The sequence below is a fragment of the Eublepharis macularius genome, chromosome 11 (assembly GCF_028583425.1).
Source record: "Eublepharis macularius isolate TG4126 chromosome 11, MPM_Emac_v1.0, whole genome shotgun sequence".
Classification (NCBI taxonomy): domain Eukaryota; kingdom Metazoa; phylum Chordata; class Lepidosauria; order Squamata; family Eublepharidae; genus Eublepharis; species Eublepharis macularius.
This window is the reverse complement of record NC_072800.1, coordinates 64,943,008-64,965,223: the sequence shown is the minus strand read 5'-3', so window position 1 is coordinate 64,965,223 and position 22,216 is coordinate 64,943,008. Positions and strand designations below refer to the sequence as shown.

General features: G+C 44.3%; 1 protein-coding gene across 2 annotated transcripts in view; it reads right to left on the bottom strand.

Annotated features, from left to right (window-relative positions):
* LOC129337963 (phosphatidylcholine translocator ABCB4-like) overlaps nt 1–22,216 on the bottom strand; it is an 88,693-nt gene that overhangs the window by 3,370 nt on the left and 63,107 nt on the right. For both annotated transcript variants that reach the window (XM_054991990.1, XM_054991991.1), the window contains 7 exons: nt 21,579–21,662; nt 18,919–19,122; nt 15,056–15,156; nt 6,106–6,246; nt 3,949–4,105; nt 2,956–3,153; nt 731–937 (listed from right to left, as the gene is read on the bottom strand). In XM_054991990.1, the coding sequence (XP_054847965.1) occupies nt 731–937; nt 2,956–3,153; nt 3,949–4,105; nt 6,106–6,246; nt 15,056–15,156; nt 18,919–19,122; nt 21,579–21,662 (1,092 nt within the window). The remainder of the gene's footprint in view (nt 1–730; nt 938–2,955; nt 3,154–3,948; nt 4,106–6,105; nt 6,247–15,055; nt 15,157–18,918; nt 19,123–21,578; nt 21,663–22,216) is intronic.

Here is a 22,216-nt window from a genome sequence, read left to right as displayed (position 1 = left end):
AGATAGCTACCATCTCTTGACTGTTCAGAATAACTTATCTTCATGCAACTGTGTTCCTGAATACAGTCATGACGAGGGATTTATTGGCACAAAGCAGCTTCTATAAGCTGAGAGCCAGTTTGATGTAGTGGTTAAGAGTGGTGAGACTCTAATCTGGAGAACCAGGTTTGATTCCCCACTCCTCCACTTGAAGCCAGCTAGGTGACCTTGGGTCATTCACAGCTCTCTGGAACTCTCTCAGCCCCACCCACCTCACAGGGTGTTTGTTGTGGGGATAATAACATACTTTGTAAACTGCTCTGATTGGGCGTTAAGTTGTCCTGAAGGGCGGTATATAAATTGAATGTTACTAATATTACTACTGTTATTTTACATCTAATATTACGAAGCAGAAATGTAAGTTATAATAACATGCACAATTTCCATTGCTGTAATTATTAAGGCAAATCACTGAGAAGTATACCTTGTGAAGTATAGTTTTTTTTAAAAGGCATTCATGGTATTTCCATTTCCTGGGTTCTTTTTTAATAGCTCAATGTTACCTTGAGGCACTGTTAGCAGTCCTTCAGAATAACATTTTTGTTTCATTTGTCATGCCGAACATCTCTCCCCCATCCCAAATCCTAACACACACCTAACTGGAACACTGATTTTGGTTAAATTTACTTTCAAGGAACAGAATACAAAGTCCTAAAAGGCTATGTGTGGAGAACACAGAGAAGTCACTTACATCTGGTAGAGATTCAATGAAGGAATGTATATTGGCTGCTTTAGCTACATTTACAATCTCATCAAACGGCACCACTCGGCTGTTATCACCATAGGCAATATTCTCAGCAATGCTGCAGTCAAAAAGGACCGGTTCTTGAGAGACTATTCCAATCTGAGATCTCAGCCACTGAATATTTAACTGTTTTGTATTTTGGTCCCCCAACCGCTAGAAAAGATGAAAGCTAGTTAACATTTCTTGAGCAGGAAAACTTCAAAAATACAGGATCAGCATTTCTATTCTGTACAATGGCCACTGGCAAGACTTTTATTTATTTTATTCATTTACTTTGGATTTCTATTCCGCCCTCCCCATGGAGGGCTCAGAGGGGGGGGATTACAACAGTTTAAAAACATATTAGAATTAATTTATACAGTTAAAACCATAAATAGATTTAAAAGAAAATTTCAAAGAGAAAATCATTCATAAAAAAATTACTAATTACAGTCAGATGGCAGCAATTGATAGGCAGCAAGCACAGCTCTACAAGATAAGGTGCTGGACAGCCGTAGTAGGGAGGGATTCAGATTTTATATTCTTCTCTTTTTTCAGCTGGCAAAGGCCAAGCCCTACCTCAACCATTTGCCTGGTGGAACATCTGTCTTACAGGCCCAGCGAAATAACAAATCCTGCCAAGCCCAGGTCTCAGTAGACAGAGTGTTCCACCAGTATGGAGCCAGGACTGAAAATGCCCTGGCTCTGGTTGAGGTCAGGCGGGCCTCCTTGGGGCCAGGGACCATCAATAGATCTTTCTCTTCTGATTGGAGTGTCCTCTGGGGCACATATGGGGAGAGGCGGTCTCACAGATACGCTGGTCCCAGTTTGCAAAGGGCTTTGTAGGTTAATACCAAAACTTTGACCCTGATCCAGTACTCCACTGGCAGCCAATGCAGTTGGTGCAATATCGGTGTTATATGTGCTATAGTCGGCGCTCCTACAATAACACACGCTGCTGCATTTTGAACCAGCTGCAGTCTCCAGATCAGGCTCAAGGGAAGCCCTGCGTAGAGCGAGTTACAGTAGTCCAACCTAGAGATGACCATTGCCTGGATCACTGTAGTTAAGTCGCTGGTTGAAAGTTACGGGACAAGGCTGCCTGGTCTGCTGTAGATGGAAAAAAGAGGACCTGGCAACTACTGCAACCTGTGCCTCCATTTTCAAGGAGGCATCCAGAATCACCCCCAGACTCCTAACCGACGACACTGGCGTAAGTGGCACCCCATTGAGGGTCAGGAGCCAGAGTCTGGCACAGTCTGCATAACTCAGTAGTCCAGCCCAGACATGAATTCTCCTCCTTAATGAAAATTATCATTGCATGTTAAATGTTTTGAATTTTCTAAACATTTATTTAGGCATTTTTTATACTAGAAAGGATACCCAAGGTACCATAGAAAAACAAAATGCAACAATAAAAATATACTATAAAAGTACAAGACATATTCCAAACACTGATTTCTTCAGTTAATTTGAAAAGCACTGTGTGATAGAAACGGCAATTCTTTGAATGGATTGTAAACAACAGAACATATAAATATGGTCATCAACTCCTGGTTGGGAAATTCCTGGAGATTTGGGGATGGAAACTGGGCAGGGACCTCAGCAGAGCATAATGCAATAAAGTCACCCTCAAAGCAGCCATTTTCTCCATGGGAACTAATCTCTGCGGTCTGGAGATCAGCTGTAATTCTGGGAGCTCGCCTCAGCCCACCTGGGGGTTGGCAACCCTACACATAAGCTTTAAAAATAATATGAAGAAAGAATTCTTAAGTGTACTTTGCTCTTTGGAATGCTGCAGTGCTGGTCATTAACTTAAAGCTGAATAATGCAACTGAATCAACATGAAAAATGCTTCATTACCAAATCTAGTGTGCTTGTTTCCATTCTGTTCAAAGAATTCTCCAGTACTGAAAGGCACTTCAGAGCAAGGTTGCTCAGAGCACTGTGACAAAGTGTTGGATCCTGGGGGGTGGGGCAGATTTCTGTTTTTTATTGTTGCTCCCACTGCCGAACTCTAACTCCAGCATGTTGTTCCTAGTGGCCCTAGTGTTCCCAATTTAATAAAATCACAAGTCTAAAAAAAAACCCCAATTGCTCATCAGTAACTAGTAATCAAGTTGGGAGAATTGCTACAGACATTATACAGTACAATGTTCCATCATTCTTGTTAAAAAAAAATACAAACGTACCACTTCTCCACTGAGAGGGTCATAGAACCTTTCAAGCAATTGGACCAGGGTGCTCTTCCCACAGCCACTGCTTCCCACAAGAGCCAACGTCTGTCCCTTTTTGACGGCAACACTCAGTCCTTGGAGCACTGAGACGTCTGGCCGTGTTGGATAATTAAAGGCCACCTCCTTGAAGACGATATTGCTGCTAAATGTTTCCTAAAATTAAAGCAACGGCCATGAATTTTGGAAAGTGGTTGAGCAACTGCAAACAAACATGTAGCACACGTTTACTATTAAAATTCAGAATGGTATGGCACTGAATGATGTTAACTTGCTTGGTATCTGCAATTTTTCTGGGTTAAATTAGATAGTGCAATTCTAATTCTGCATCTGTACTAGGAATCTGGACTACAAATATGACCAATGGAGATGGAGGGCTGGTTCGAGTGGGATCTTCTCCCATGTTGAATAGTCTGTACTGATTTCTCCTAATTTCTTAAGGATGCATCCAAACAGCACATCCTTGATGTTAAGTCAGAAACAAGAGAAGCTGGACAAACCAGACACTTTTATTTCTGCAGACTCAAAGGGCTGCAAATTGCATACCCCATACTGGTACTGCAGCACCACCACTGGCACTAGGAAGGACTAGGATTCAGATGGTACAAAGTCACAGGCATATGCAGACTGTATAGACTGACTCTGCATCTGTCCTCAAAACTGTGCTTCAGATCACAGGATGTGTAGCCCATTAAGGTCAAGGTCCTCAACAGGACCACAGATAAAGTTCAAGATTCTAGTCCTCACTCAGCAATGAATTTTCCTGGGTGGCGGTGGACCAATCATTCTTGTGCAACTTAGCCTACCTCACAGGGTTGCTGAAAGGATAAAATGGAGGAGTCAATAATGTAGACCAGTCAGAGATCGCTGGAGAAAAGGAGGCCTCAGTGCAACATCAAAAAAGTGGAATATTTTAATAGGTTAGGAAATAACTTCCAGTAATCAACTTACAGGTTTTAATCCTTCCTCGCTGTAATTGTCTATTGAAGGTACTCTTTCAAACAACATGAACATGTGAGCTGCTGATACTTTGGCTTTGGCATAATCCGGTGTAAATGAAGCAGTCTGTCCTAGTGCCATGGCACCAAAGACAATGCAGGAGAATACCCTGGAAATGCAAACAGAGGTACTTTTCACAGTGAGACTTTAAAGCGTTTCATCAGCACCTTTTCTGCTTCCCATTGTTTGCAGGACTTTCACACTTGCAAGGTAGTCATGGGATACAGAACTGATGTTTGTCCACAGCATCTGCAATCCCCCCCCCCCGCGGACATACCGTGATGTTATTTTGAAGCCACTGCCAAGTCATGTCTGGCTCGATTAATGTCAGTGTGAACTCTCTACTCCCCTTTGGCTTCTCTACTTCCCCCTCTTATTTTCCCCGGTAGCTGATTGGTCTGTGCAGAATGACCACTCCCACCCTCCTCAGCTCTCTGAACTCCTTGTCCACTATTTTTTTAGCAAAGCGAGGTAAGGGTCATAAGGCTGCTTCTCCGTTGGTTTCCTTCCTCCTGGGTATGCACACACTCTCTTATTTTTTTTCTCAAAGCCAGGAACAATTCCTAAGCTTGCTGCTAATTCCCTGCTGGCATTAAAAGCCAGGAACGGGTTAAATGGCTGCTTTCCCCTTCCTCCCTTGGGATATGCACACACACTCTTTTTTTTTCCAACGGAAAGAATGGGTTGTAAAGTTGTAACATTGTAAAGTTACTGCACATTCCTCCTGGCTTTAAAAGCCAGGAAAGAATTAAATGGCTGCTTTGCGAAAAAGAAAAAAACCCAAACATTTTGTACAGTCCTTTGGAAACAAAGCCATAGGGGATGAAGCAGCATTTTAACCCTTTCCTGGCTTGGCTTTTTAAAAAAATAAATGAGAGTGGTATATGTTTCCCCCCTGGAACTCTGTCACCAATTGCCTCTCCAGTAGGAGGGGACAGCCCAATCAGCAAAAGGGGGGAGGGAATGGGTTCCAGCATTGCAACATTACTACGTATGCTCAAAGTTAAAAAAAAAAAAGTGTGGTATGAATTGCAAAGCTCCAAAAGCCCGAAACTGTACCGAGGCTTCAAAGTGGGTCTGAAATGAAGCACAGATGCCAAATCAAAACTGCAGAGGACAGTGTGAAATAAACAGGTGCAATGCCGAAGCCACTGCTATCAGGGCGAATGCTCATAAATGGCAGTTTAAACTGTAAGTGCAAAAAGGGCCAAAAGTAAATAGTTTCTACATCATTTAGTAGGTCATGTCAAATTACATATGCTTTGTTTCAGCAATGTTCCATCTCTTTATTCCTGTACTTGAATTTTTGCTTCTTTTCAAATTTCTGTTATTCATACTCTGTTGTATGTTTATTGAATGCCCAGCTGTTGATCGCATTACACACAGTGTAATTTGCCTTGAGTCTCAGTGGAAAAAGCAGACTATAAATAAATAAATAACATACATAGACTGCTGAAAGCAGGATATTTAGATTCTAATTGCCAGGCTGTCATTGACTTAGTATATGGGTTTGCAAAGCCCATGCAACTTTCTCTAAGGCTCAGTAGTATTTACTGTACAATGGCAATAAAAAATCTGATTAATGCTTGTGTATCTAATTCCATTACAGATATGTTACAGGCTGCAGAATCATGATGACAGTTTACTATTGGCTACTTCAAAAGACATGATACAGGCTACATGAGGCGAGGGAGCCTCTGGACCCAGCAGATGTCCCCGAACGGAAGTGATATTTGTATAGGGCCTATTCATGCTAAATTGAATGCACATGGATACAGACTGTGGCTGATTCCTGGATTGTTTGTAGGATGCTGGTCCCATACATATAGGAGCTTAAGTGGGCAGGTTCTTTGCAAGTGCTCCATTCATATGTGGATGTCAGCTGAACCCAGAAGGGAGACAATTGCATCTTGCAGTGGAAGGCGTGTGACCTCACCCTGACACCATGGGTAGTTTCCGTTCAGAGGAAAGTCATCCAAACCAGCCCAGACATGAACTGATAAAACAACTTCATATGATCTGAATGGTGGATGGACTATTGCTGAATGTTGCATCTTAATACATGCACAAAATGACTTGAATTGTTTTAAAGACAACAGTGGTACTTACAAGAAAACATTTTTAAAATCCATGTACTCATTTCTCACAAGGAAGGCACTGAATCGAAAACACCCTGCATAGGTAAAGTACATCATTGCTTGGGAAAGGCCAAATGTCAGCCCGTGTATGTGGGCTTTCTTCATAGAATTTCTGAAACAAAAATTAAGGAGGGGGGTTTTTTTGCACATAAATATACACATTACTATTGTATTGATTAAAATTCTGGTTCCCAGATAAAACTCTGCTGCAATGAAACCACCCATCCATTACTTGCCCCTCCACAGATCATATGACTGGTACGTCTGAGAGGTGGATAGGTATGGCAGGCTCCTATAAACCAGTCAAGGTACACTCACAGTATCTAATTTTGGGGAACTGAACTCTTTTAAAATCAAACTTCCCCTCAGTTATAAGGTGCAGATGGGGTAGTGAAAGGCTTTGGGTTTGCTGTCGTGAAGTAAGTTTTGTCATGAGAGAAAATGGCTGCTTTGGAGAGTGGAGGCTATCTCCAGGTATTTTCCAACTCACAGCTGGCAACCCTTGGCAGACCTAAACTGACTGCTGCTGCTGCATGTGCTTCTCTCCAACATGCCATCCCCACTTTGAAAGGTGACTGGCTGGTGGAGCAGCACTCCTACAGGCTCAGGTGGAAAACAGCGGGTTGGATATTTTACCTTTCAGAGGCAGGATGGCCTCCTACCTGTCAGGCAAATTCATAACATTGTCACTTTGGCATATGGATAAAATGTCCTAGACATAACGGAATGGGAGCATGGAATTAAACACATGGTTGCCATTTTTTGGTGGCAGCCAGGAGTTTAAGGTAGTATCATGTATTTCCAGTCCAAGATTTTGAGAGTAGCTCTCCTGGTTGGGTCAGACTGAGAACTAAATTAGCATTCTGACTATTTCTTTAAACTATGGTAAAGGAAATGCAATATTGAAGCTGCTTTATGATTTTGGAGACCATTTCTGAAATCCTTACCTCATGCAAAATGGCCCGCTAGATTTCACAAGACTAGTGCCTGAGAATCCAAGGCAATGCTGCTTGGGAAAAGGGCACATTGTGTAGTGGCTAGTAGGGATGTGCGCTTTGGGTTTCCGATTTGGGTTAAATACCCAAATCAGGCCCAATTTGGGTAGATTCGGTATTCCCGAATCGGGGCCAGCATGCTTTGGCTTAACTGGGAGCACTTTGATGGCTGTTTGCATTTGCAAGAAAAGTGCTGCTTGCAGAGATTCCCTCCAATTTCACAGGATGGGAGGGGGAAGAAAGGAGTACAAGGGGGAGGAGGAAGGGGGATCAGGGAAGGGAGGGAGAGTTAGGATTGTCCAATCGTGCAGCAGCATTTTCTTTCCAGCCAATGGGATTCTCTGGAAGGAGAGTGCCTTTTTTGAAATGCTGCAGGGAATTAAATTGGACACCTGCCTTAAGCCAGCCTCCATTCATTTTTGGCCTAGAGAGAGAGACATTGAGTGAGAGAGAGTTCCTGTGCTGGATCCTCTGAGCTCTGTATCCGTGATGGCTTAGGAGTCCCTTGGCTGGCCTTCTGGACTGCGACTGACTGACATCGCTGGACTTCAGGAGACTAGTAGGAGAGTCAGTTTACTGACTCACTGGGTTTTCTCTTTGGGGGAAGAGGGTTGGTTATTTCTCTTGGTGGGTGGTTGGGGGGAAGGGAAGGGTTTTTTATTTTAATTTTTCTTTAATTTGTTTTTCGTGATTGAGCGAGTTCTTGCTGCCTTGAGTGATTGAGTGAGTGAGTGATTGTGTGCGTGAAGGGTGAGTGGCTGCAGTTGCATTTGGGTTTTGGGAGGTGGGCTTGGCTTGCTGGCGTTGACTGCTTTTTCTTTTGTTTGTGAATTTGGTTTAAAATTTTGTTGAGAAAACTGTTACTGAAAATTGATGTTTTTTGTTATCTGTGCTTTGGTTTTCTGTGTCTTTTGAGGGGGCTGCTGTTAAAGTTTCACGTTTACTATTGTGGCCTTTTTTTCTAGTTCTTGTGGGGGGCGCTGTTGAAGGTTTAAAATTATTTGGGGCCTTTTTTCCAGTTCCTAGGGGTGGGGGGGCTGTTAAGGTTTAAAAGTTATATTGTTAAAGTTTAACATTTATTGTTGTGACCTTTTTTTCTAGTTCTTGTGCAGGGGGAAGTTAAAGGTTTAAAGTTATCTTGGGCCTTTTTTCCAGTTCTTGTGGGGCGGGGGGCTGCTAAAGTTTAAAAGTTATTGTTAAAGTTTTACATTCATTGTTGTGTGGCCTTTTTTTAGTTCTTGTGGGGGGGCTGCTGTGTGTGTGGATGGAGGTGTAGGTGGGCTTCATTGGGGGTGCTTGATTGTTGGGGGTTGTGTGGCTGTTTTCTTTGCTTTGCAGTTAGTGTTTGGAGTTGTTGGTTTTTAGACTGGTTGGTGTTTTACAGTTTGGGGTTGTTGTTAACTGTAATTGCTGTTTTGTTGGTTGGTTGGGGGGTTGTGGTATTATAGCAGTGTTTGGGTAGCATACTTCGGGTTTCTGAGAGTACTTAGTTTTAAATAGTGGTTTTGTAAGGTAGGCTAGTGGTCTGTTCAAGTTATATTCATATAAATAGGCTGCCCCTTAACTAGGGTTTCCCTGCCCACCTCTGGCACCCTTGGAGCCAGGTTGGGCATTTTGTTTTTGTAATGGGCTTCCATTTATATCGGGGGTTTAGGGCCAGCTTGATTCCTGAAGAGGGATTTAGCTGTTTGGTGGTGTAGGTTTAGGTTCACAAAAATAAATAGGGCTATTTCAAAAGAGATTTCTGACCATCTCCAGGAACAGGGCCACAAAGAAGATCTAGAACAGGTAGATAGGTTTTGAAACTAAAGCTTTTGGCTAGTTGCTTGGGGGGGGTTAAAAACTTAAGAGCTAGTTAGTGTAGGTTCAAGGAGGGGGACAAAATGAGTGACAGGAAAGCTGAGAGGGGCCCCGGGGGAAATGCTAGGGCTAAGACTAGAGGGGTGGAGGGGAGGGGGAGGGGGAGGAGGAGTGCTGCGGCTATCCCCCCATATGAGCGGAGGAGGCCCTTCCCTGCACTGCTGCTGTTCACCAGCCTGGCTTCTGGTGACAGCAAGAGGGCTCGCAAGGCCCTCTTTCCTGAGGCAGCAGCTGGAGGCCCACCCCCAACCCAGGTGTTTGAGGCAGGAGTTGGGTCTGGGCAGGGGCCTGCTGCTGAGGCTCCCCTTTCTCCAGCTGTTGAGACCCAGCAGCTGGAGGAGGGGCAGCATATGGTGTCTTCTGGGATGGACATGGGGCATGTGACTTTTCCATCCTTCATGCTCACCCCAAGGACACAGGATGTTGGAGAAACTGCAGGAGGAACCTCCCGCTTGGCGGTCCTCTCCTGTTTTCTGAGGCTAGCAGCAGGCCTCTCACGGCTGTGCAGAAGGAGAGGGTGCTGGAGGAAGAGGAAGAGAGTGTGGTGGAAGAGCCCACATCTCTGCACCTTCATCCTTGTCCATCTGTGACTGCCCAGCCGAGGCTTCAGGGTGAGGGTGGGTGCCCAGTGTTAGGCAGGAACAGATGGGAGAACACCAGGCCTGCTACTGCAAGGCTTTGCTCCATGCCGAGGTTCTCAATGTGTTCTCACAGGAGGTGTCTCCTGGGGGCCCCCGTAAGCACCTGCCCTGTGCAGTGTGGCCCCCTACTACCTCTGATATCTGAAATAACTTCCAGAGAATGGAGGACCCCCCCCCCCCGTTTGCCCAGTGCAAGCATTGTAGGCAACGGATCAGTCGCAGGAGGGATGTGAACCATCTCTCCACATCTGGCATGCGGAACCATCTGAAGAGGCAACACTAGGCGGTGCTTCTTTGGGGGGGGGGAGTTCAAGTGGCACCACATGGATGCCAGCAAGCCAGAATGAGGCAGGCTCCTCTGGTGCTTTCCCCCCATGGGTTCCTGTAGGGCAGGGATGCCAAGCCTCTCTGAGAGAGATGTTTGGTACACAGGGCAGTAGTGTGCCCGAAGGGGGGATCCAGAAGGTGAGCAGGTGCGTCATGCAACATATCTTCAATATGATTGCTGTAGATGGTCAGCCGTTCTCCAAAGTTGACGACTTGGGCTTCCAGGGGCTGCTCCATGATGCCTAACCCTGGTACACAATCTCTGCTTGCACAACATTGAGCAGGACCATGGTGCCCTTGTTTTACAGGGCTGCCGGGGACCACATGAAGGCACAGTTGTCCCGCGCTGCTGGGAGAACTGTGCACTTCATGTCCGACATCTAGACCTGCTCTAGTGTGCAGCATGCGTACCTGTCGCTTACTGCTCACTGGTGGCAACCTTCAGGGTGGGGGTGGGTGCCCAGTGTTAGGCAGGAACAGATGGGAGAACACCAGGCCTGCTACTGCAAGGCTTTGCTCCATGCCGAGGTTCTCAATGTGGCGCACATGGCAGAGAACATTGTGGCCACCTTGAAGAGGGAGTTGGACGGATGGTGGCCACATGAGGGCAGTGATGGCGCTGGTGGGCCAGAAGCACATTTACTGTGTGGCCCACAAACTTCACCTCATGGTGAAGTCTGCGCTTGGTTTGGGCTCCCCCAGAGTACCCCAGGACCACGCAATTCATGAGCTCCAGTGTCTCCTGCAGAAATGTTGGAGACTCACAACATTTCTCGCGCAGTGTGAAGTCCACTCACGATCTGCACCAGAAGCAGGCCAGGACAGGCATGCTGGAGCATTGACTGATCTCTGACATTGTCACTCACTGGAACTCCACCTGTGCCATGCTGGAGCGCTTGGTGGAGCAGCAGGCCGCCCTCAAGGCGTGGATCTCAGAGAGCGATGCTTGGAGGCAGGAGGATGAGTTCAGCCGAGAGGATTGGCTCACCATCTCCCAGACAATGGTGGTCCTGAAGCCCTTCAAGGACTTCACTGTGCTGGTCTCATCTGACATGGTGACCCTGGGTCTGGTCATTCCTCTTGTGCACACATTGCAGAGTTCAATGACCTCCTTTGTGGACCCAGACGCAGCACGTGCAGACTTGATTCCAGGAGCGCATGCACTCATGAAAAGGCTGCACTAGGGCATAGCTGTCAAGCTAAAGCCTTTCACAGAGAAGGAGTCGTACAGGTTGGTGACCATGTGCAACCCACTCATTAAGGGTACTTTCACCGAGCGGGATGGGAACCTCACAAGCACCAGAGATGTCCTCGTCTGTGGGTGATGTGTAGGCAGGCCAAGAGGAGCCACCTGTCATCAGAGGTGGGGGGGCCCCAGCCCTGCTGGTCCCTCTCATGCCCCTTCTGAGCAGGCTCCTCCCGTGGCCACCACCGAGATGTCCATGGAGATGGAAATGCTCTGGTGGGCCCTTAGCCCCTCTGGGATCATGAGTCGTGTGAGACAGGATTCAGCGAAGGCAATGGTCAGGGATTACCTTGTGGAGCCCTGCGAGTTGCTGTCCACTGATCCGCTGAGCTACTGGGCTAAGAAAGAGGTGGTCTAGCCAGACTTCTCCCTCGAGGCACAGCAGCTCCTCTCATGCCCTCCAATGAGTGTGGAGAGTGAGCGTGTCTTTTCTTATGCGGGCAACATTGTCAGCTCACATCGCACTCTCCCTCTCCCATGGAGAGTTGAGCAATTGGTCTTCCTGAAGGTCAAAATACGGCTCTTCAATTTCTCAGGAGTGGACTTCCAGAGCAAATGAGGTGAGCCTTCCTTGTGGCCTGCATCCTTTGCGAGTCTAGGACCTGGGGAATAGTGCTCTTCTCATAATTAAAATTGGTTAGAGCACCAGCATAAGGAGGGTGGAACTCAGTGGCAGACGGGATGCACCCTGCAATTTGGCCAGCCCCCCAAACACACACAGAATGCAGCAGCACTGGCCCAGTCCCTGTGGGTACAAATTTGTTCTGATAAATGTGAATAGAGGCCCCAGAAATGTTGACCTCCACTGGAATGGGAAGACAGGGAGAGACAGGTTAGGTTAGGTAAACTGTAAACTGTAGAAGGACATGGAAACCCAGAGAAGCAGCCCAAAACGAAGCTATTTACTGTTGTTAAATGTTGTTAAGCATTTTAAAACTGATGTTGTTAAATGTTGTATAATTCTCTTAAATGTTGTTAACTTCTGTCTTTGCTGTTAAATGTTGATATTGAAAACTGATGTTAAATGTTGTTGAAGGGGGTGGGGGGAGTGGGGAGGAATGGTGTGGGTGGGCACCAGCTGATGATGAAGGCTAGATACCAATGTTGCCTCATAGGCAGTGTTCAGCCTGAAGCTAGTGGAGGTGGGGTGGGGAATCCTTTGCAACTGTGGTCTGTGAATGCCATTGTGTTGTACTTGCGGCTTGGTACTGTCTGATTCTGCTCTGTGGTGTTTCCCCACTGGTTGAACTCAGAGCCTGGCCGCAGAAAATGACAATGGTTCTGCTGGACTAAGTTGCAAGAGTGTCCCCCGGTTGAATTTGGCTTGGGTGGAATGGATGATGTGATGGAAATCCAAGAAATAAATCAAAGAAATACTTTTTAAAAGAAATTTTTTTGGTGTGTGATTCTCGGGTATGATGTAATTTTTGGGGTTCAAACTGGACTGTATGTTGTGATTTGAATATGTAATGTTATGTGATGTACTGCTGTAATGTAATGTTAATAATGCTGTTATGTGGGGAGGGAGGGCAGGAAGTCCCAGAAATAAAATTTTAAAGAAATTATTTTTGTTGTGTGCATGTGATTTTCTGGTGTGAAGTTGGGGGTTATTTTAATCTAGGGCTATAAGTTGTGATTTAATAGTGATGATGCAAATTGTGATATTTACTGCTGTTATTGAGAAATACAATTTTTAACAATTTTGTGTGTGTGTGATTCTCTGGTGTGATGGTGGGGGCTGTTGTAATCTAGGACTGTAAGTTGTGATTTTATAGTGATGGTGTGGATTGTGATGGTTAATGCTGTTTTTTAAAAATTATTTTTGTTGTGTGTGTGATTCTCTGGTGCAAAGATAGGGAAGAATGGAGAGTGGCTGGCCAGCCAGCTCCAGAGGTGATGGAGGATTTGGGGTTATGTGTCTTAGCATCTGCCTTGCTTTCCCAGGGAGGAGCTTGCATCAGGGGTGCATGCCTGTGCTGTGTGGCACCCACCCTGTGCATAAGTGCCCCAGGGAAGAAAAATTTAAAAAGTTCTTGTCATAGGGAAGAATAGAGAATGGCTGGCCAGCCAGCTCTGGGGATGATGGAGGATTTGGGGGTGCATGTCTTTGCTTCTGCTTTGCTTTCCCAGGGATGAGCTTACATCAGGGGTGCATGTGTGTGCTGTGTGGCACCCACCCTGTGCATAAGTGCCCCTGGGAGCAAAGTCTGAAAAGATCTCGTCATAGGGAATAATGGAGAGTGGCTGGCCAGCCAGCTCTGGGGGTGATGGAGGATTTTGGGCTGTGTGTCTTTCTTGCTGTTGGGCTGTTGGGGGGTGGATTGTGAATGGGACCATGGCTGCAGCCATTGGCAGCCACAATCCATGTGTTTCTGCTGTGTGAGAGTTTACCCCACAGTAGAACTATAGTATGGTATGGAAACCACCTTGGGGGGGCATACAATGCCCCCCCCCAAAGAGCAATCTCCCTGAAACTTGGGGCGGTGGTAGTGGAAGGAGAGGTAGGAGCAGGTCCCCTGAAACTAGGGTGCATTTTTCCTGCAAAATGCCACCCCAAGCCACCTAGAAAGCCCCCTTGTTTTTTCTCATAGGGAATAATGGAGAGTGGAGAAGGATGGGGCACCTTCTTTGGGAGGCCATAAAATTGCCCCCATAGTGCAATCTCCATGAAACTTGGGGATGGGTGGGAGGAGAGGTAGGAGTAGGTCCCCTGAAAATTGGGTGCATTTTGCTTGCAAAATGCCACCCCAAGCCACCTAGAAAGCCTCCTTGTTTTTCACCATAGGGAATAATGGAGAGTGGAGGAAGATGGGGTACCTTCTTTGGGGGGCCATAACATGGCCCCCCTATGTTCAATCGTCCTGAAACTTGGAGGGCCATTACAGGAGAGTTAGAAGAAGGTCCCCACCAAGTTTGGTGTGATTCGGAAAGAAAATGCCCCCCCAAGGCTCCCAGAAAGCCGGGAGCATGTTCCCCATTGAAAATAATGGCCAAATCTTTCCAAAGCATACCTGAAGTGACCTGAATTATGATTTCCAACATGGCTTGCTGCTTCGGGAATCGCTTGATTCCAATTCTTTTTCCTGATTCGAGTAAACTGAATTAGGAAAACCAAATCACCCTGGCACTGCACACCCCTTGTGGCTAGAGTAATGGACTAGGAACTGGAAGACCCCGGTTCAATTTCCTGCTCTGCCATGGAAGCTTGCTGAGTAACCTTGAGCTAGACACAGACTCTCAGCCTAACCTACCTCACAGGGTTAATGTAAGAAAAAATGGAGCATGTAAAATGATGTAATGGATCCCCATTGGAGAGAAAGGGGTATAAATGTAATAAACTAAAATTTAAATAAAATAAATCTGAAGGCAAGCCATGAGAAAGAGCAGAGCATAAATCAATTGACTCTCAGGTCATGACTTTTCACTGAGGGCCCAAACTGATGTGTTGCTGGGAGTTCTGCATGCAGCACTACCAAATGTTTGTTCTTTTTCAGTGGCATACATGAGATCCCTATTTGGACAAGTCTGTGATGCGGAAGGGAAGGCTCAGACGTCCCCTCATCACATTGTTCTCCTCACATGAAACAAGCCCACAAACACTGTATGCAAGACTATGCATGCATGTGGAGCAGACCGCAGCCACGGGAGGTGGGGAATGAGCATTTCAACTTGGGAAAATGGCAAGGGAAGGCAGGCTTTAAATACACTCTCCCCAATCCCTGTCTAAATTGGGTTCCTTTTGGCCTGCAGTGTAAGAAGAACCACCACTTGGGAGTGCTACACTTGGAACGTCCAACATTGAGTAATTTGGCCTGAATTAGATGTTAGCTTTAAAAAATCAGTCTTTCTTACCTGTATGGCCCAAGCAAACTCTGTCCATACAGTCTTTCAAATTTTGGCTCCTGTGTGAGGGAAACAACCGTTCGGATATTCCCTATTGCTTCAGTTGCAATCTGTAAAAGGAGGAAATACACAAATAACTTTATAGGACCCCATTATGATTCTGACCTAGCAAACTGGACCTGGGGAGTAACTTATAAGCAACAATTAATTGGCTTTCGCTGTCTAGCACTCCAGTGGCTTAAAACTGTATTTCCAAATACTGGAACCAAAACATAAAGGTTTTCAGGTACGGTCCAGCAATCACACATCAGTTAGTGGCCCTGTTCTTCAAAAATGGTCCTGCAGTGTCGTAAGAGCAGCTGCTCTGTGCCACAGCGGGGAAGAGGAAAGACTTGTGGTAGGGAAAACACAAGCTTCTCCTGTCTTTGCCACCCCTTTCATGAAGTCTTAGTTGTTTCCAGCTCATTATAGTTAAGAGACCAGAAAAGATAGTAAGCAAGAATCCGTCAGATTCTCTTTTAAAATACTCTCCTAGATGTACCCATTACCAACTTTTCTTTGTTTGGAGTGGGCACACAAATGCATCTTTATTTATTTATTTATTTATTCAATTTATATACCGCCCATCCCAGGGGCTCTGGGCGGTGAACAGTTAAAATTGATAAAAACAAAACTAAAATCAATATACAAATAATAAAACAAATTAACAAGGTGCAGTGGTGGGGAGAACCTTCCCCACCCCAAAGGTGGGAGGCCGACATGGCACCGCCCCCTTCAATCACCAAACGCCTGGCGGAACAGCTCTGTCTTACAGGCCCGGCGGAACGATAATATGTCCCGCTGGGCCCGGGCTTCCATTGACAGAGCGTTCCACCAGGCTGGGGCCAGGACTGAAAAAGCCCTGGCCCTGGTTGAAGCGAGGCGGGCTTCCTTAGGGCCGGGGACCACAAGTAAATATTTATTCGCTGATCGGAGCGATCTCCGGGGAACGTACAGGGAGAGGCGGTCCCGAAGATATGCCGGTCCCAACCCACTCAGGGCTTTAAAGGTAAGAACCAACACTTTGAACCTGATTCGGAATTCAACTGGAAGCCAGTGCAGCTGGCGCAGGACAGGTGTGATGTGTGACTGGTAAGGTATACCAGTCAGGACCCGTGCCGCCGCATTCTGGACCAGTTGTAGTTTCCGGATCAGGCCCAGGGGTAGCCCAGCGTAGAGTGAGTTACAGTAATCTAGCCTGGAGGTGACCGTTGCATGGATCACTGTAGCCAGGTCCTGGGGCGTCAGGTAGGGGGCAGGTTGCCTGATCTGACGAAGATGGAAAAATGCAGACTTGGCAACCGCCGTGACCTGGGCCTCCATCGATAGGGAGGCATCCAGGAGCACACCCAGACTTGTCATGCTTGCACATCCCCCACCCCACCCTGCTTCATGCTCAGAGCATGATTAAAAATTCCTGATTTGGAAAGACTTCAAAATCCAATTTGTCATGATGTTCAAATACAGATGTCTGGAAAAACTGGAGTTTGCTACGTGTCTGCAAATTGGGAGTTCTAAATAATCCCAGTTTGTGGGGAAGAAACAAACTTCAATTTTCCGTGACATCTTCATTAAGGAGTAATGACAAACTGAAGACTTCCCACACCAGAAAGCTTTCAATCACACTCTGCACATGAGAGGAAAAGGGGAAAGTACAAGTGTGATGGAAAGCTGTGTTAACACCCATCTAGATAGAGAAGGTCAAGGAAGGCAGATGCCCAGCTAGAGCTGTGAGACAGCACAGCTAATTTGCCATAGTGGGAGAGATTTCCACCCAGCTATCTGCCTGGAAAAAAGGACAGATTGTGAGTTTATCCTATCTGCATTCCTAAAATTGCTTCTGGGGGGTCTTTATTGCTGACAGAGGTTTTGGCATTCAGGTCCCTACCTTAGCCATCAGAATCGGGGACAGTTATCTCTACTCTGAGCTGCGCTGGAGCCTATTAAAGGACACTAAGCTTTTCACTCCTCATTTCTTGATGTTAGAAGAGACTAATTAATTTAACAATGAAGAGAGATTTTCTCCAAAACAATGTTTCTCCTTTGGGGAGAGAGCCTTTTTTCAGGAGACTATAAAACATGCTTGAATAAATCTTTCTTTTTCCAACTTTTTGGAAGATTTATAGATCTGGAAAGTAAAAAGTCTAAATACTGAACTCTTTTTCAAGATGTATTAATGTGGATTTTGACATTTTTAGAGGAAAAATACACTTGGGATTAAAAGTACTGCTCATTAAAAGAAAAAGTGAAGCTGGGAAATTTATTGATTTGACTAACGAAGATAAGAGATGCTTGGACTTTGCGGATGTTTTCTTTGGTTTCTATGGCAACAGGACTAACAGGTCTAAATTAAGAGTGAAAGAAATAGGGTTGCCATAGTGAAAGGGAAAAAAAACTTCCTGGCTAGAGAATCTTAGACGCTTACTGACACTTTCTGGCAATTACAGAAGGACGTATAAGGATGCTAGAACGTATAAGGATGCTTCAAATGTATGTTGGAAATATGCTAAACAAGAAGGGACATTTTATCATATGTGGTGGACATGTAAGAAAGCAAAAAGTTTTAGTTTTGATTGTAACTTTACCTTTGAAGATTATGGAAAATAATAGAATTAGAGGGAATGATGTATGAATTATAGGGTATAAGCGCTGTTGGAGGTCTGACAGGGGGAAGGGAAATGGTGGGTTGGGGATAAATCTGTACTCAGTAGGAGAAAGAAATCGTGAAATGTATATCTTTTTTTATGTTTGTTCTCAACCTATTCAATAAAATGTTTTAAACCAAGAAAGCAAAAAGTTTCTGGTTGCAGATACAATAATTGATCCAGAAGATTTTAAAGTTTAAAATCCAGTTGAAACCAGAGACTTTTTTGTTGGGAATAATGGACAGCCAGTAGGAAAGAATCTTTGTTTTTATATTTGATTATGGCAGTAAGAGTACTCTATGCACAAAAGTGGAAAAATCCAACATTGCTTACAGTGGAGGAATGGTGGATAAAACTGTTGGAGTTTGCAGCAATGGCAAAACTTACTTCATTGATTAGGGAAAAGATGTTAGTTACATTTTTGATTGGATGGAAACGATTTATAGACTTTTTACATGAAATGGATAATAAGGACTCGATGACATCTGGATTTATGTATTAAGAACCATGAACAATAGAAAAAAGAGGGCACTTATGTTTAACTTAGAATAAGTGAGACTCTGAAAATGATCTATATTTGTGGCGGAGAAAATCGGAACTCAATCTGTAGTTTAGTTTAAGGGTTTCTTTTTGTTTTGTTTTGTTTTCCTTTTTTCACTTGTTTATATATTGTTAGTGTGTCTTCTTTTTAAAATGTTTTTATCCTCTATGTTTGTTATCTATAGCTTTTATGTTATTGTTTATAGTTTAAATAAAGAAAAATTCAATCAAAAAAACAAGATAGGGACAAAAGGCAGATATTTGTTGTGACATCTGAATGCAGCCATTGTCAGAGTAAGAGCTGTTGTAGTGAGGAGCCTTCCTTCACTACTCAAATCTGAAGGGTCTTGGATCACATGGGTCCCTTTCAGAGACTAGGACAACTTTGGCCTGGGCTGTCTTGGACCCTGCGGTGCCATAGTTCCTGCGCCATTTGAGAAGGAGTCACTACCAGAATAATGGAGGAAGTGGGTCTGAGTTGCAGCATATGGTTGTCAAGGGAAGAGCTGAAAGATGGAGTTGTGTTGGAAGAGTGGATTATGGGGAGGACTTTGAAAGGGTTTACCTGGGATGTAATTTGGATCACTGTCACCAACAAGAATGAGCAAGGGAACAGGAAAGCATACCTTCAGTGTAGCAGATACTTACCTTTCCTGCACTTTCAAGTTCCTTCTTATCTTTCTTTGCATTACCAGCCAATGTTCTCATTTCAATGAGCCCTGATACAGCAATGATTGGCACAACAGCCAACATCAGAAGTGTCAGCTGCCAGCCATATACCAATGAGATAATAATCCCTGTTCCAAGATTGGCAATGTTTTGGGCAATCAATCCCAGCCTGGCTCCTGTAGCCTGAGGAAAGAGAAAACAAATTAAAATTTCAGGTGTATAGCCATGTTGGTTGCTGTCAAAGAGCAAGATCTGGGTCCAGCAGCACCTTAAAGACCAACTAGATGTCCAGGGTAGAGAGCTTTGACCTTCCAAATCTCATACCTTGGAAATCTAGTTGGTCTTTAAGACGCTATTGGACCCAGATCTTTCTCTACAAATTAAAGTTGTTAATATTACTTGAAATCCTTGGAGAACACTCCTTTGTTAGGTGGGTGGTGAGATGAAGTAGAATGCAAGCTATCTATGGTATTATGCTCATATGATATTTCATGTCTCTTGACAAGGTTGTACACAGATTCTATAAAGCTTGGAAGTTGAGCTCTTGAAGAGAATCAAGTGGCCTTTGGGCAAGGTGAGGCAGAAATTGTTTGCATCCTATTCCATCTACACTTCCCTAGGCCAAAGAACTTTATGGAGCTGGGAGGCACTACAGACGGAGGCATCTGGCAAGACAGTTTGTTTTTCTCCCAATAACTGAAGTCTCCCCCTAAACTTGTCTTTCCAAGTGCCTGCCTCTGCAGTAACCTGTCTGCCTCTCCCATCTTCACAAACTGATCTGGCCTGGGAAAGGCAAGAGAAATAGGATCTTCTGACCTTGCCAACAAACCAACTCATTGTATTTCTTGCTCAGCCTCTGCAATGAAGAAGTGCACTCTGTTACACACGATTGGTGGAGTTGTTGCTTGCTTTAGGAGTATTAGTTGGATTCCAGTAAAGTCTGCTTGTACATTTGTAAACCAATCAAACAAGTGGGAACCTGTGAGGAACTTGTAGAGGAGAGAGAATCCCTTGTTAGTCCCTGCTTCCTCTTCCTGTTTTCTCCCCCTCTATCTCTCATGACTTCATTGGCACCTCCCCCACAACCCCGCCTCCCATGCAACTGCCTCCTCCTCCTTTCCCCATTTTCCTCCTGCTGCTACCAACTCCTCTTTGATCCTGTCTGGTGTCACCTCCTCCTCCTCTTCCTCCTCCTCGATGCTTCCCTTCACCCGGATGCCACTACCTCATTTGTTCCTCCTGCTTTGCTTCCTCTTTTTTGGGGGGGTGGCTGCTGCCCACCACTTACAGCACTTAAAATGGCAGGCAGGTTGTTGGTTTTTTAACTTCCTCAACTATTTTCCATTACTGGCTTTTTCTGCAAACCTGTAAGGTCCCCCAGATTTGTAGAATAATTCCCCCATCCATATATATACCCATTGTGTGGATTATTTTTCCAGATTTTTTGGATCCAAATTCTTATTTAAAAAAAAATTAGTTTTTTTTAATATTAAAAAAATTACCACATACAATATAGCAAATACAAAAATAGGCACATACAATAAAAGTTTAAAAATTCCCTATGTAACATTCTAATAAGTAACATCCTTACATCCTAATAACCAAATTCCCCTGAAGTTGTTCCCAACTTGAAGGTATAACTTCTCGGTCACTTAAATTGCCTATCACAGGAGCCCATGTATCTTCATACACTCGAGGGGAGAAATTTATCTTAGTATCAAAAAAAGAGTTATTTGTAATTCTACCCATAACATAGTTGTACCAAAGTTTCTCTTGCCACAGTGAGATGGGGGTGGGGGGTGGGGAAGGTGATTTCCATCTAGCAGCTATAGCGCTACCAATAAGGAGATCAGATTCTTCTGCTGTTTAAGAGACAGCAGAGAGGGCCAAAGATCTAACAACAAAAATTCTGGGGGAAACGGTACCGTAAAATTTGACACCCTTGCTCCGTCACCTCTTTCCAAAATGTTTGAATAACAGGACAAGACCACCAAGTGTGTAAATAAGAACCTGTTTGATTACAGTTTTTCTAACTGGATTATAGGTTTTTGTTGGATCCAAATTCTGAAGTCTTGTTCAAAATTAGATCTATTGACATTGCAGAGGCACCATACATTTCCAGGGTAGTCCCTCATCCAGAAACAATGAACTCCAAAGGGTTGTCCCTGCAATTTCTTATTGCTTGAGACTGCAGAAAAGCCATAAAAATATTACTGTTCAGAAATCTGGACCTGGATGCAAATTTAAATAGATTATGAAAATAAATTATTTTGCTAAAAGCTGTTTTGTCTAGACCATGCTTAATGTTTCAGAAGTACAACGAAAGATGCTGCAAAAACTAGATGTCAAATTGTTGAGGGTGGAACTACACATTACATTTAGTTTCATTATCGTTTTAAAAAATGTTATCCTTTTCCAAATGCAGCTTCTGGTTCTGTTTCCTTAAGGAGGAAACAGCATGGGAAGAGAGAGGCTTTTTATGCTTTCCCCACTGAAGAACACGACTCTTGAGATGATTTTACCCCTTCTGAAAGGGAGCGGGAAATATAGGTATCCATATATTTTTGCATCTTTTGTACTGGATAACAATCTACACCATAAGTCTAATTGCAAAGACCATGAGAATTTACATCACTTACATCTTTTACTTGTGAAGCATCGTTAGCAAGTCTTGTAGTCAATGCTCCAGTGCTGTTTTTAGGGTCATCAAACCAACTGATGTCCTAGAATGCATATATATTTTGTGATATGAAAAATTACTTTACTCAAAACAGGGGGTAAATTGAAACTAATACAAAAACAAATAACCACAGTAACAAAATGTATCCAACTAAGAAGTTCCTCTGATAAAAGTGCATTCTCATCAATTTCATATCTTCCTCCAGTGCCTCCCTGTGAGTGGTAAACTCCACGGCATGACAACATTTTAGGCAGCTCAGTGAACTATAGCAGGAGAAGAAATGGAAAAGTACCTTTCCATGAAGTCCATGGATGATTGGATACATACTGGTATTTCAAAGCCTCAAGATATGGGCACCCATGATATTAATTTGTGTAGCAGTTGTAGAGCTGTATTCCTGTATGTAACCATGTAATCAACAGAATTTGTTTGCATTAATAGGGAGAGCACACAAGCTCCCATTGTGCTTTTGTGGGTTCTGAAGCCTGAAATATGTAGGAGATGAATCATTCTACTTTAGGCCCACAAAAGAGCTTATAGGCGCTTAGTAGAATTTTCCTTTAAACAGCAAATCTCCAGATACTTTGACTACTACTT